Genomic DNA, 15,568 nt, shown 5'->3' with positions numbered 1-15,568 from the left:
TCCTCCAGATCATTTATGAAGATATTGAACAAAACCGGCCCCAGGACCGACCCTTGGGGCACTCCACTTGATACCGGCTGCCAACTTGACATGGAGCCATTGATCACTACCCGTTGAGCCCGACAATCTAGCCAACTTTCTATTCACCTTATAGTCCATTCATCCAGCCCATGCTTCTTTAACTTGCTGGCAAGAATACTGTGGGAGACCGTGTCAAAAGCTTTGCTAAAGTCAAGGAATAACACGTCCACTGCTTTCCCCTCATCCACAGAGCCAGTTATCTCATCATAGAAGGCAATTGGATTAGTCAGGCATGACTTGCTCCTGGTGAATCCATGCTGACTGTTCCTGATCACTTTCCACTCCTCTAAGTGCTTCAGAATTGATTCTTTGAGGACCTGCACCATGATTTTTCCAGGGACTGAGGTGAGGCTGACTGGCCTGTAGTTACCCGGATCTTCCTTCTTCCCTTTTTTAAAGATGGGCACTACATTAGCCTTTTTCCAGTCATCCGGGACCTCCCCCGATCGCCATGAGTTTTCAAAGATAATGGCCAATGGCTCTGCAATCACATCCGCCAACTCCTTTAGCACTCTCGGATGTGACGTATCCGGCCCCATGGATTTATGCACGTCCAGCTTTTCTAAATAGTCCCGAACCACTTCTTTCTCCACAGAGGGCTGGTCACCTCCTCCCCATGCTGTGCTGCCCCGTGCAATAGTCTGGGAGGTGACCTTGTTCATGAAGACAGAACAAGCATTGAGTACATTAGCTTTTTCTATGTCCTCTGTCATTAGGTTGCCTCCCTCACTCAGCAAGGGGCCCACACTTTCCTTGACTTTCTCCTTGTTGCTAACATACTTGAAGAAACCCTTCTTGTTACTCTTAACATCTCTTGCTAGCTGGAACTCCAGGTGTGATTTGGCCTTCCTAATTTCACTCCTGCATCCCCGAGCAATATTTTTATATTCATCTCTGGTCATTTGTCCAATCTTCCACTTCTTGTAAGCTTCTTTTTTGTGTTCAAGATCAGCAAGGATTTCACTGTTAAGCCAAGTTGGTCGCCTGCCATATTTACTATTCTTTCTTCACATCGGGATGATTTGTCCCTGTAACTTCAATAAGGCTTCTTTAAAATACAGCCAGCTCTCCTGGACTCCTTTCCCCCTCATGTTATTCTCCCAGGGGATCCTGCCCATCAGTTCCCTGAGGGAGTCAAAGTCTGCTTTTCTGAAGTCCAGGGTCCATATTCTGCTGCTTTCCTTTCTTCCTTGTGTCAGGATCCTGAACTTGACCATCTCATGGTCACTGCCTCCCAGGTTCCTATCCACTTTTGCTTCCCCTACTAATTCTTCCTGGTTTGTGAGCAGCAGGTCAAGAAGTGCTCTGCCCCTAGTTGGTTTCTCCAGCACTTGCACCAGGAAATTGTCCCCTATATTTTCCAAAACTTCCTGGATTGTCTGTGCACCGCTGTATTGCTCTCCCAGCAGATATCAGGATGATTGAAGTCTCCCATGAGAACCAGGGCCTGCAATCTAGTAACTTCTGTGAGTTGCCGGAAGAAAGCCTCGTCCACCTCATCCCACTGGTCCGGTGGTCTATAGCAGACTCCCACCATGACATCACCCTTGTTGCTCACACTTCTAAATTTAATCCAGAGACACTCAGGTTTTTCTGCAGTTTCATACTTGAGTTCTGAGAAGTCATACTGCTCCCTTACGTACAGTGCAATTCCCCCACCTTTTCTGCCCTGCCTGTCCTTCCTGAACAGTTTATATCCATCCATGACAGTACTCCAGTCATGTGAGCTATCCCACCAAGTCTCTGTTATTCCAATCACGTCATAATTCCTTGACTGTGCCAGGCCTTCCAGTTCTCCCTGCTTGTTTCCCAGGCTTCTTGCATTTGTGTATAGGCACTTGAGATAACTTGCTGATCGTCCCTCTTTCTCAGTATGAGGCAGGACCCCTGCCGTCTCGCGCGTTCCTGCTCGCGCTTCCTCCCGGTATCCCACTTCCCCACTTACCTCAGGGCTTTGGTCTCCTTTCCCTGGTGAACCTAGTTTAAAGCCCTCCTCACTAAGTTAGCCAACCTGCTTGCGAAGATGCTCTTCCCTCTCTTCGTTAGGTGGAGCCCGTCTCTGCCTAGCACTCCTCCTTCTTGGACCACCATCCCATGGTCAAAGAATCCAAAGCCTTCTCTCCAACACCACCTGTGTAGCCATTGTTGAGTCCTACCCATGAGATCTCAAGCCCCTCCAGACCCTGACACTGACTCCACCATTCCGGAGTCTCAGCATTCCTTTGCTCTCAGCAAATAGCTGTGAAACTCAGTCACCTACTGTGTCTCATTGCCCTCAAGTGGGCTGGTGCACATAGGAGAAGAAAACCTACCTACCAGTTCCTCTCTTAGCTCAAGTAGTGGAGATCTGTGCTGTGACTACAAAGGGTCTAACCATCCTGCTGACCCATAAAGGGGTCAGTATGAGTCCACACGCTGGAATATGTTTTTTCCAAGTTGGTTTTTAAAAAGCCTAGAAAATTATACACAAAAAACTAAAGACCTGTTAGGTTGCAAAGTCAATCTATCAGCCGCTAGGAAATGTCAGCAGTAAGGTAGGCAGGGATGGTGTCCCTCTCCTCTGTTTGCCAGAAGCTGGGAATGGGCAGTGGGATGGATCACTTGATGATTACTTGTTCTGGGGCACCTGGCATTGGCCACTGTTGGAAGACAGGATACTGGGCTAGATGGACCTTTGGTCCGATCCAGTATGGCCGTTCTTATGGGCCATTCAGCCTTAGTTTGGGCATTTCCTAACTTTTGAGTGCGTGACAGTTTTGCAACCTGACTGTTCTTTTCCCACAGTTATTTGTGTGTGATGTTATTGTTATTGCTATGAGCATCTGGGCTTGTGAAAGACATGAAGGAAGAAAGTATTTGGCTGGCCTAGCTTACAGTTTAGGTCTTCTCTGGCCACCCTTTACTTGTGTAGGAAGCTCCTACCCCCAGGAAAAGTCCCTTGCAGCTCAGTGAAACTACCAGGCTCAAAGGCTGCAGCATTAGCCCCCCGAACACATGCCACCCACAGAGGCTTTGGAATAGCACCCCATGAGAAATGCCAAAGCAAGCTCACAAGGATGGCCAGGGTGTCTCTGCCCGTCTCCTTTTTCTTTGTTACCCTCCCTTCTGCTCTTTCAAAGGTGCTCTCTTTGGAGCCACAGTGGGGACTTTGTCAATCACACGTGAGGAATGAGGGCACTTAGTAAATAGGAAACTAGGAATCTCTTTCACTTTGGCATGGTTTGCCCTTTTGTGGTTTCAGTGGAAAACTAGACTAAAGACCACAGAACTCTTCAGAGAACAACAAATAGCACAACAACAAATGGAGCTGAAAAGAATGCCAAGGTTGTCATTTCCCCATCAGTGGTTTGGATGGATTTCATCCTTGGAGAAACGTTTAAAATGCTTGGGGGCTGAAGCCTATCCAGGAAACAGGTGGTTTGCTTTACTAAGTGGCATGTGGAATGGTAAGTGAATAGTGCTGTGCCGGAGTCCAAACTGCAGCAGCTGTACAGCCATACACACTGGGCTGCAGGAGGATATTTTTCATGTGATGCGTGGAAAAGAGCAGTAACCCTTGCTTGTTATATGAGGTCTTGCAGGACTTCATTGGAAAACAGCCAGTTTAACATGGAAAAAAAGCCGTTACGAATGAGTCACCGTAGCCACACTCCGAGTTCTCCAGCGTGGGCTTTCCGTTGCAAATATGCAGCTATCCGGAGCAGATAAGAATGATTTATTAAAATGAAGGTTTCTACCACAAATTAAATTATTACTTGAAATTATGCTAATATTCAGTAAGTTTAAAATATGAATTTAAACTAGTCATAGTACAATAGCAACAGCAAAATAGTCATGCGTGCTGTGTTGTGTAACATCACAAAGTGCATTCCAAAACCACCTAGACACTCTATTCAGCCTGAGATGTTTTTAATCTTCTAGTCCAAGGTACTTCATGTAGCACTTAATAAGAAAGCATAGTTTAAGAAACTAATTTTTAGTCTGCAACTTGATTAGGCAGTTTGCTACTATTTAGCTGTTTGTTTTATCTGTATTGAATATTTGTGTGTGCCTAAGGTCAAGTTCAGATGTAGCTATTTCGAGTCATCTGAAGGAGGCTGATGATGCTTCTTCCATCTCTAGCCACTAGCACTAAGGTTTAAACTAGACTATGATTTGGATGGTGCTGACAAACATGTGTTAACAGGCTACCGTGGACACAGCAGTGTGATTTTTAACGTATGCTAAATTGGTTCCAGTTTAACGCATGTTAAAGGCACATTCCCTTGTCTACACTAGTCTTCCAAATCCTAGTCCAGACAAGACCTCAAAGACTTGGTGACATTAAAAGAACATATGTAGATGTATTCCAGAAGTTAACAGCTGGCGTGCTGAATTTAACAGTGATAGAAGCCAGTTCAATCTACCCTGATGGTAGAGCTGGGCAAATAAAAAAAAATTCTATTTGTAAACATGTTCGCCAAAGCCAACATGCCATTCAGTCTGTTTACATCTGAACTCTTTCTTTAAGCCTTCATATGACTTTTCTTTCCATGAATGATTGTAGAACTTTCTCTTTGTGCAGATATGGGAGCCAAGCTATCAGGGCTGGTGTCACGTCTCTGTCATCCAAACAGGAAAGAGAAACCATAGCATGTGACCAATCATACAGAATACTTCATTACAAATACTGAAACGTTTGCTGTGACCAGTTAGTGACAACCTACAGTCCCCCAGCTATGTCCGTGAAACATATGGGTTGAGCAGCTTTGCATAGTAAACAAATACATGAGAGCAATAATCCGTTTGCAGCCAACAATATGCAATCAGGGCAAAAGCTAAATCCAATGCATAGGTAATTTGCAACCAGTAGACCTGCTCTACTCCTAGCCTTGAAAGTAGAAGGGCACTTGACATCCTGGCATCTGAATGAGCAGTTCAATTGCTGATTGACTAGCGTTATCCTTAGGCTTCCTTTATTATTATTCCTGTGGGGCTGGAATTCTACAATAGAGTCAGATTTAAGATTCAGGTACCATGCTCATGGATAGCATCCTTGTCTGGCTTATAGGCACAGAGAGTTGAGTTGCAGAGCCTATATTTAAAAGAAAATAGATAACAGTTTTCAAATTAGAACTAATGAGAACGTGATTAAACAGGTGGCTTTAACACTGTTTTACATTAAATTAATGTATTACTGCAGGACATAGAGTTAATGCCTTAAACACGCGTAGCTTCCCGTGGATATGAATGATTAAACCAATTGTTACATTTTGCTAGGTCACATCAGGAAAAATGGAACTGACTGATTTAAGCCTCCAGCACATGCACACACTTGCCAACACTCAGCTGGAGATTTTCAAGCCTGGAATAGGCATTTGCCTCCCCTATTGCAATTTGCTGGAGTCTGCCACCACTGTGCTTGCCAGAATTATTAAGCTTGTCAGAGGAACAGCATTGGCATTTGTCCTTTGTGCGATAGTTGATATCCATAAATCCAAACCAGTGTTAACACCGGAACAGAACTTGTCTTCCCCTCTCTCCCCCTCACCTTCTTTTAATTAATTTCCTTGAGGTTTAATAGTGTGCTTAACAGGCTCAGTAGTATCCCTTATCCTCTCTAACATAGCGAGCCAGAAAAAGCAAAGACCCAGAGGCTGTTAGTAGGCAATTCTACCTGCGAGTGGAGGATACTGCTGGTAATGCATCACAACGCAATAAAATACATCAACCACCTTGATATTTCAACCTCTAGTGTTCCAAGAATAGATGCTCTGTATTTTTACAAAGAAACTGTAATGAAGGACATAACGAGAATGAATTTAATGGAAATACTAAACATCACCATTCCCCATATAATCTTGTTTTCTTTGAACAACGTTTAATTGTTATTATTAGCAAAAGAATCCTGACAATCTACAGACTGACGACTATGCATGTGAACATATTTTAATAGTCAATGTAGTAACATGAGTAATCGATTCATAGTTTCAGAAGGGACTATCAGATTATCCCATTTGACCTCCTGATGAACATACACCCTAGAATTTCATCCAGTTCTTCTTTGCATGATTGCACATGGCCATTCCACTTAAGGCATGTGCACATGCAGCCCATTGGAGCTGGAGATGTTTTTCCCTTAGTGGTAGCTGTTGTGGCATGTTTTCCAGACCTAGACTCATTTATGGCTCTTTTCTGCAGGCTCCCTGTAGTCACATCCTTTTAAAAATATGGACACCAGTACTGTACACAGAATTCCAGTGTCAGTCTCAGCATGCCTTACACATTTCCATCGACTCTGCAGATGAAAATACTAATGGGACTACCCAGAGATGATGCTATTGCCTTGTGAAAAATGCTGCTTTCAGATTTACTATTACAGATTTACAGACATAGACTAAGCGGCAGATTTTCAACTGCTCTGCTCCAACTCAGCAAGAGGGGGAACGAGAAGGGAGCTCTCTAACTGGTTCCTTGACCCAAAGCAGCAGGGGAAAAGCTCTGCACTGAGTGTGAAGTGCCTCTGGGATCTTATACCAGGGGATGGTCTGGGGTAGTGGAACACTGTTCCCACCACAGCTCCCCACCTACTCCAAGGGTTGAGTGGGTGGCTGGTACAGGAGGTGACAGACCAGCCTCTACCACTTGAGTGTTCTCCTGAATAGGGGAAATTCTCAGTTGGGCATTACCAGCCATTTTAAGGCCACTTTGCACCACTTACATGACACTAAATGGAACTAGACTGGGCAATCTGGTCCTAAAAGTCTATTGATGACACACTGAAATTTTTGAATACAATTATAAACAAATCTAGGTGGCTGAGCTTTCAAGTCGTGTCCATGTGACCATCCACAAAAGTGGATCTTGCACTTTTGAGAGAGAAAAAGGTTAAGTTGTTTGCAAAAGTCCCATGCAGAATCAATGGCAGAGCCATGATTAGAATTCAAAAGTTCCTGTTTCCAGTCCCATACTCAAGTTAAAGTTCTGACTTCCCCTGCACAGTGTCTATCAGCCGTGTAGCAAGGGTTGAATCAATCCTGCTGGCCCTGGTTTGTCAGATTTACAAACTAGACACTGCAGAAACCATTCAGAGGGGCTGACTTTGGCCTTCTATTTATTTCTGTAGATTTTATATTGTACCTATTCAGGCTCTAGGCAGATTCAACTTGTAGAACAGGTTTCAAAGGTCACATTGGGCCCAAGATATTGATCTTCAGGGAAGAAAAGGTTCTTACAAAATTTAATACAATAAAAAACATTTCTATGTTTTTCTTTAGAGTCCAATGAAAAGGTTTATGTTTTAACAAACATTCGTCTATAGTGTTTGCAACCTAAACATCACTAGGGCAATCTGAAATTGACTAGAAGCGGATTCTAAACACAGCGAAACTGACAAGTTTATTTTTGGGGGCAGTACTAATGAATGCCCATTACTATATATTACAGTAGTGTAACATGAACTTATGTAGATTAATTGAAGTGTGCCTAAGTATCTATATCAAGTCTGATGACCATTGTTAATTGTGTAATTACATATCAGTGGCTCCTAGAACTTTTAATCAATATATCAATTTCAATTACACTTAATTTTACACCGGAAGTTATCCCTCCCCATCTATAGAACATCATTTTATTTTTTATTAAACCGTCAGAAGGAGGTGATGTGTCACACAGAATTACAGTACTTTTAAAATAAATAATGGATTTACCCAGAGATTTTGCATTCAATTTCCTACTGTGACTAGAAAATCCTGGGAGAATTTCCTCCTTCACCCCTCCCAAATCATGGAAACAAATTTCAGAGAGGTATCTGCTGCCATTACTTAAAAAAAATAGTATTTCTAGGAAATAATAGCAATGAAAGTTATAGACATCTTATTTCCATCTTTAGCAGACATTTTCACTTGACAGGTAAAAAGGGTGCTTAAAGTTGAGCTACAAAGGAAAGAAAAATTCAGTTAGTGCCCTTTTGATTCTTTAGGGTGTGTTAAAAAAATCTGCATTTTTACCGGAGATTGATCAGTAATATAAAGTCTAGTCTTTCCTGTTTTTGCTGGAAGACCCATTGGGCATCTGAGAGATATAGATGGGCAGCTTCCTCGAACTTTAATAGAAAAGTGGGGGAGGGTGGTATTGAATCCCTGGGTACGTGACTCTATGCCAATTTGCAAAAGCTTAAATCACAAATTAAAAAATTCCCTGAATCTTGGATGTAGGGAGATTAATGTATAGCAAAATGTACCATTTTCTAGGTACTTCAACATGTCTAATAAACAAATCAGTGTTTAAACTACTAAAGTCACTTTGACTGGATCTCTTCTAAAATGAAAATACTGACTACAAAAATAGTGTGTTTAGAAGAGGCATCATTCAGCAGACCCCATTGAGCTGGCTGCATATGATATATGATGTACTTTTAAAAGAGCAAAAGTATTTTGTACAAGGTTCAAATAGTAACTCCAAACACTTATAAAGTGCTTCTTCTTTTCCCTCAGAGCACCCATCTAATCCTCACAACATACCCATGAGGTAGATTAGTATTAGCAGACAGAAGCAGAAACTGAGGCTGTGTATCTCCCTACGGCCATAAGTAACTTTCTCCTGTGAGTCAGCACCTAAAGTAGGATTACGGCTTTCTGACTCGAAGCCCCAAACTCAGTCTGCGTGACCACAGCTGCTGCCAGCACTCGCTCTCTAGCTTACTGCAGGGAAGTCTTTTTATGAAGGAAAAAAATATATTTTAGCCCAGTGGCTTATCCTTCGTGATCCTGATTCTTTTACCCACACGACATTTCCGTTGACTTCATCGACTGGGCCCCCTATATTGAACTCACTTTTTCCCCAGCCGAGCCTATTCAAAATACAACAGCAGTGGAAGGTTGGCTTCCCATTTCTCTATTGGAAGAGTGTGCACCCTCTTCAAAATCCCCACCAAAAACGTATATTTTCTAATGAAGACAGAGGGGGCAAGGCTCAGAACGGATTGTATTGAAATAGCTGCTTGCTGCTCCAGTCCAGTAGGACAGAGACAAGCTCCCCTCCCAGAGGGCTCCTTTGGAGGAATTGATAATGCCAAGCCTTTTACCATATCTCAACATAAATTCATACCATGTGAATGTATCCATATTTATATATTGGAACAAATCCCACTCACTTTACTCACATGTGTAGTTCCTTTAAAGGCAACGGGACTAGCTGTATGTATAGGCAAGCAGGATTTCTCCCAACAGATGCTTTCATAGAAACACACTATATTTTGATTACTTATTTTTAAAGGAATTAAGCACCTATAAATGCAGGCAGGTGAAGTGGGTGCTTTGGAAAATCCCACTGTGTGGCTAGCTGCATCTTTAGGCATCTAAATACCTTTAAATACCTGGTCCTAAACCACCAGTAAGAGGTATTTTACCAGGAAAATATCCAGCTCCATTTAATGGTTACTAGCTTTATAGCTCTCCTGGCTCATTGTAACACATTTGTGATAGGCAGGGGACACGTAAGGATACTTAAATAACACTAAGAGTTCTCAACATAAAATAACATGACACACACACTGAATATATGCAATCAACATGGGGTGCTGAATATGATGTCAATGAATAGAGAGTTCCTCTTGTTAACTGGAATTGAAGGTGCTCTTAGCTCTGAGCCCTCGTCCAGTCATCTTCATCATGCAAAGTGCCATAGGATAAGCTGTTTGAATCCAGCTGTATTTTGTCAATAATGTTTTTTCCTGTGAGAATGGGAAAAAACAAAAAAACTCAATGAAAAAAAAATCACAATTCTGCTAATCCATTATTTTTCTGTTAAAGGCTCCTCAGTCTAGATGCCTTTTGTTTTCCTTTGATAGGCTGTGGCAACCGTTAAGAAATAATTTAAGAAAGTCTTTGAAAAAAATCAATTGGAAATAGGAATAGAAATGAAAAAAAAAGTAAGTTTATTAAATATGATTGGAGGATATTTCTACTTCAATTCTCCCCATTCATTCCCCACTCCATTACCTGGTGCATTTAGACTTTTAAACATAGGTGACCGGCAAATATTTGACAAAGAACTTCCAAAACCATGCTTACCAGGAATGTGTCCACAGTCAATATAAGGAACTTGCAAATGCTCCTCTTTTCGATTTCGTGTGATTACAAACACACCAAGAAATGACAGAAGACACCTACAAAGGCATTGTGAAAATAAGGTTAGAAGCAGCTCATTGCATTTGAAATGTGGGTCTTGTCTTGGGTATCCATGTTTCTCTCTCAACAGCTTCCAAATCTGAGCTGCTCAGTTTACAAGTAAAGAGAATTAGTTTTTCATGACTGGCAGCCCAGCAAACTCATCCAGGGCTCAGTGGGTCTGTCTACACAGCAAAGAAAAAACCGCGGCTGGTCCATGTCAGCTGACTCAGGCTCGCATGGCTCAGTCTGCGGGGCTATTTCATTGTTGTGTAGGCTTCTGAGCTCAGGCTGGAGCCTGAGCTCTGCGTGACGGTGCACCCTATAAGGCTTTATGGAAATATGCTTATGAGTGTATATATAACATAAAAGGAAAATGTTTTATGCTACATATGCCATGTAACATAACTCTGTAAAGGTTATGAATCTACTCATCCCATTTGTATGCATGTACCATCTTTGTATTCGAAGTTATGAATATTGGCTGTGTACTTGCTTGATTTTTAAGTAGCCTTTGTAAAGCATCTGGTCAGCTTCCTGAGAAAGGAATGTGCAAATTAAGTGCCCAATCAAGAAGCACTTAAGGGACAATGGATCGGAAGGCTCCAATTCACATAAGAAGTCTACATGAGGACATTCAAGGTAACATGTGAACAAGCCTGTAAAAACTGAGTCATGCATGGACATGTGACTTGCCCATGTGACTCCAAAACTCCATCTTGGAGCTGGACTTTGCATAGGAGAGAGGAGGGGGTCTCCACCCACAAGGAAAAGTCTATTTAAACCCCTGGGAGACCCCTCCATTTTGTCTTCAGCTGACTAAAGAGAGAACCTCTCAACCCCCAACGATATCTGAAAGAAACTGGAACAAAGGACAGTAACTACAGGGGGTGTGAGTGATTGCTGGACCCAGACTAGAAGGAGACTAGTCTGTAAAAGGAAGCTTACTGGGTGAGGTTTTTATCCGTATTCAGTTTTCTTAGACATAGACTTGCGTGTTCTATTTTATTTTGCTTGGTAATTCACTTTATTCTGTCTGTTACTACTTGGAACCACTTAAATCCTACTTTTTGTATTTAATAAAATCACTTTTTACTTATTAATTAACCCACAGTATGTATTAATACCGGGGGGGGGGGCAAACAGCTCTGCATATCTCTCTATCAGTGTTATAGAGGGCAAACAATTTATGAGTTTACCCTGTATAAGCTTTTGGAACCCCATTGGGAGTTGGGCATCTAAGTGTTAAAGACAGGAACACTTCAGTAAATTGCTTTCAGTTAAGTCTTCAGCTCTGGGGCATGTGGTTCAGACCCTGGGTCTGGGTTTGCAGCAGACTGGCATGTCTGGCTCAACAAGACAGGGTGCTGGAGTCCCAAGCTGGCAGGGAAAGGAGGGGCAGAAGTAATCTTGGCACATCAGTTGGCAGCCCAAAGGGGGTTTCTGTGATCCAACCCATCACACTCTGGAACCCTCTACCCCACAGGATCCTAGAGGCCAGGTTTTAGCCTGAGCCCAGACATCTACACAGCAATGAAACAGCCCTGAGGTTTTTCTTTGTGTGTAGACATACCCAATGTCAGGCTGGGCTCTTAAATGGGAGGGAGATCTGAGAAGATAACAAAGGTTCTGGGGACCAAATTATGCTCTTGACAATCCCTCGGCAGTTTATGGATTCCTGTGGGTTTTCAAAGGCTGTTTGCCTTACTCACATACCTAGTCTCACTGACTTCAAAGGAACTGATATGAGAAAGGTGAGCTGAGCCCCAAACTAAGCCACAGCAAGGAAAACATATTTGCATCCTGGAACAATTGTTTGTGGAGTATCTAGACTAACATTTACAGTTACATTGATTATCAGTTAACTCAAGTTACAACACAATCAAAAACTCTAGTCTAGACAGGTCCTCTGTTTCGCTCATTTTACTTTTGTGTCTCACAACCAGGCTTCTGGCTGGCAGTGATTTTGAACTGCTTGGTAAGTGTCTTCTGTCCATCCAAGGCTGTCCACAACATCAACTTCATGCCTGCCAAGTGTGTGCATTTAATTTGTGTATCTTCATTTTCTACCACTTTCACTACAAACACTGTCAGTCACACAAACCATTAAACAGTTCTATGGGGCTTCTCAGTCCTACCTGAAGTGGGAGTGGTCATATACAATTATCAGTTGTGTTTGTTGGACTACATTAGGGCCAGGCATCTAATGGGAACTGTTCTTCCACTTGTGTGTTAAGTATCCCATTCCCATCAACAATGATCTCTCAGCTATCACCTGGACCTTTACTGTACTGGCAACTCCTGAGGAATCTGTGGCAGTTTCTGTTTCACTTGGCTGCATGACAGGTAGGCTGCCCTTCAAGCATTTACTGCTACCACTTATTTAGCATGACATGATCTATAATCACCAACAGGCAGATTGTCCCTTCCTGTCCAAAGACAACAGGAGAGAGGCAGGCCTTTACTAAAGTGAGCACGGTGCCTTCTGGGTGATTAACTAACACTATTGCCCAAGGCTAGTAGCAGCAGAGAACAGCAGGACATGCAGGTAGAAGACAACATGGACTTTTCTAGCACTAATCAGTACTTACTCCATAATGCGATCATTGATGGAAAACAGCCAATGATTTGTCTCATTTACAAAGGGAATATGTGATGTTTGCTTTTCATTCCACTAGGGGGAGTGGGAGAGATAGGGTCTCACAAATGGCTAATATTAATATTTTTACAGGTTTGGATTCAAAAACAGGCCCTTACAACAAAACACAAATATTAGCCTTTGCAATGTTTTTTATCCTACTGTAACAGCTGCCCCCTAACACATTGCAATGGAATAGGTTTTTTCTTCAGGAAAAAAGGAAAACTTGTTCAGAAAGGTAAGGGCTATTTTGATACAAACTTTGTTACAGATTTTCAGTAGATACACTTACCCGAATAGAAACATGAACACACTCAGCAAAGCTGCACCTTGGAATTCCTGATAAAATATGACCCCTAGAACGTGACAGAAACAAGAACTGCAGATCTTGAACAAATTCCAAGTGATATGAATTACTGATGACAGGGTCAGAAGCTAGGTTATGAACAAGTGGAAAAAAATCCCAAATACATCAATACAAATTTTGGGTGGGTTCATATTATATGCCCATATTCAGTATCTATGCCTTTTTTTAGATAACGGTAATTGCATATATCTTGATAAGATCTCACTCTACCAGGTTTGGACTTCTTGCTTGTGTTGTTAATTATTCAGTATAGTCACATTTTTTATTGCCAACAACTGAAAATCCTTGTTAAGTGTAAAAGATATTTTTAAAGAATGAAACCTTGTTGAATTACATATAGGTCCTTACACAGAGTTTATTCAGGTCAGGCTCAGACTGAGGGCTTGTCTACATGCAGAGTTGCAACAATTTAACTAAAGGTGTTGTTTTAAATGAATTTAGTTAAGTACAAAAAGATCTGTGGACACTCTTACTTCAGATTAAATCAGGTTTGTTTGGGTTTAGCTTAGTCAATTAGGAACACATTTAAAACTGCAATAAGTTCCTCTTAAACCACATAGCGGCTTGCACCATTTCAGCTGGTTTAACTAAACAGGTGCAGATTTGAATATTGACCAGAGGATCCCAAACTGTGGTCCACCGACCACCAGTGGTCTGCAACTTCATTCAGGTGGTCCACAGATAGTTCCCGCTAAGGTGTGTGCCTCGGTGGCTGCACATGAGAGAATGAAAGGTCGCCCACCTAACTTTATGTCAGTTCCATATTGTGGGGCTGCAGGAGAGAGAAGGAGAGACCCCCCCACACACCCTCCTTTGCAGCCCCAGCTTGAGGGCTGCCACAGTGGGGGAGAGAGGGCACATCCATCACATTAGAAAGTTAAGACTACTGATATTAAAATATGCGTTGTGTGCTTTTATTTGTAGAACAAAAAAAGTTAATTATTATTACTTTTTTTTATATATAGTGCTTTTATCCAAAGTGCTTTACAATAGTTAGCTAATGGTACAAACAACATTTGGAAAGATCATTAAGAGACCCTCCGCAATTTTCAAGGGGTCCCCCCCAAAAAAAAGGTTTGAGAACCACTTATCTAGATGATCCTGAATAAGGATCTGGCCTTTAAAAAAAGTAGGCATAAGACCAAACGCTCCACATGGTTATTCCAGTGCAACTCCTTTTGGCCAATGTCTCCTCTCAGTCACAAGGTGTAGGTCTGTTCTAACACAGCTGATGAGGCAATCTTCATGGAACTCCCTTCAGCATTAATGGAAGTTCTGAATATTAAATTTCCTGCAGACCAATGACAGGACTGCCCCTGTGTGCGTTAAAATCGGTCATAAATATTATAGCTGTATAATTTTGGCTTATTGCTGACATAGCATCTTTAGGTACATCTACACTGCAATAAATAAAATAAATACAAAAAGAATTAGGGCTCACTTTATATTATGATTATTGATTACAAATATTTGCACTGTAAAAAAGATAAACAAAATAAATAGTATTTTTCAATTCACTTCATATAAATTCTGCAGTCAATCTCTTTATCATGAAAGTGCAACTTACAAATGTAGAATTTTTTTTTGCATACCTACACTCAAAAATAAAACAATGTCAAACTTTAGACCCTACAAGTCCACTCACTTCTTGTTCAGCCAATCGCTAAGACAAACAAGTTTGTTTGTATTTATGGGAGAGAATGCTGCCTGCTTCTAATTTACAATGAAAAGTGAGAACAGGTGCTAAACATTCATATGCCCCTTCATGCTTCCATTCCAGAGGACATGCTTCCATGCTGATGACGGGTTCTGCTCTATAATAATCCAAAGCAGTGCGGACTGACACACATTCATTTAAATCATCTGAATCAGATACCACCAGCAGAAGGTTGATATTCTTTTTTCATGGTTTGGGTTCTCTAGTTTCCGTATTGGAGTGTTGTTCTTTTAAGACTTCTGACAGCATGTTCCACACCTTGTCCCTCTCAGATTTTGGAAGCCACTTCAGATTCTTAAACCTTGGTCGAGTGCTGTAGCTATCTTTAGAAATCTCATATTGGTACCTTCTTTGTGTTCTGTCAAATCTGAAGTGAAAGTGTTCTTAAATCAAACAACATATGCTGGGTTGCCATAACAGGAAAATAAGGCAGAATGTGGGTAAAATCATCAGTAGGAGACATACAATTCTCCCCCAAGGAGTTCAGTCACAAATTTAATTAACACATTATTTTTTTAAAATGAGCGTCATCAGCATGGAGGCATGTCCTCTGGAATGGTGGCTGAAGCATGAAGGGGTATACGACTGTTTAGCACATCTGGCACGTAAATACCTTG

At 41.7% G+C, this 15,568-nt stretch overlaps 1 protein-coding gene across 1 annotated transcript in view; it reads right to left on the bottom strand.

Annotated features, from left to right (window-relative positions):
- Nucleotides 1-7,286: 7,286 nt before the first annotated feature.
- The window catches only part of NIPAL2 (NIPA like domain containing 2), a 66,343-nt gene continuing 58,061 nt past the window's right edge, over nucleotides 7,287-15,568 (bottom strand). The window contains exons 9-11 of the mRNA XM_084619136.1: nucleotides 13,160-13,223; nucleotides 10,134-10,228; nucleotides 7,287-9,793 (exon numbers count right to left, since the gene is read on the bottom strand). Of these exons, the coding sequence (XP_084475262.1) occupies nucleotides 9,699-9,793; nucleotides 10,134-10,228; nucleotides 13,160-13,223 (254 nt within the window). The 3' untranslated portion in view covers nucleotides 7,287-9,698. The remainder of the gene's footprint in view (nucleotides 9,794-10,133; nucleotides 10,229-13,159; nucleotides 13,224-15,568) is intronic.

The sequence above is a fragment of the Lepidochelys olivacea genome (genome assembly GCF_965140295.1).
Source record: "Lepidochelys olivacea isolate rLepOli2 genome assembly, chromosome: 2".
NCBI classification, from domain to species: Eukaryota; Metazoa; Chordata; order Testudines; family Cheloniidae; genus Lepidochelys; species Lepidochelys olivacea.
This window is presented reverse-complemented; position numbering and strand designations above follow the sequence as displayed.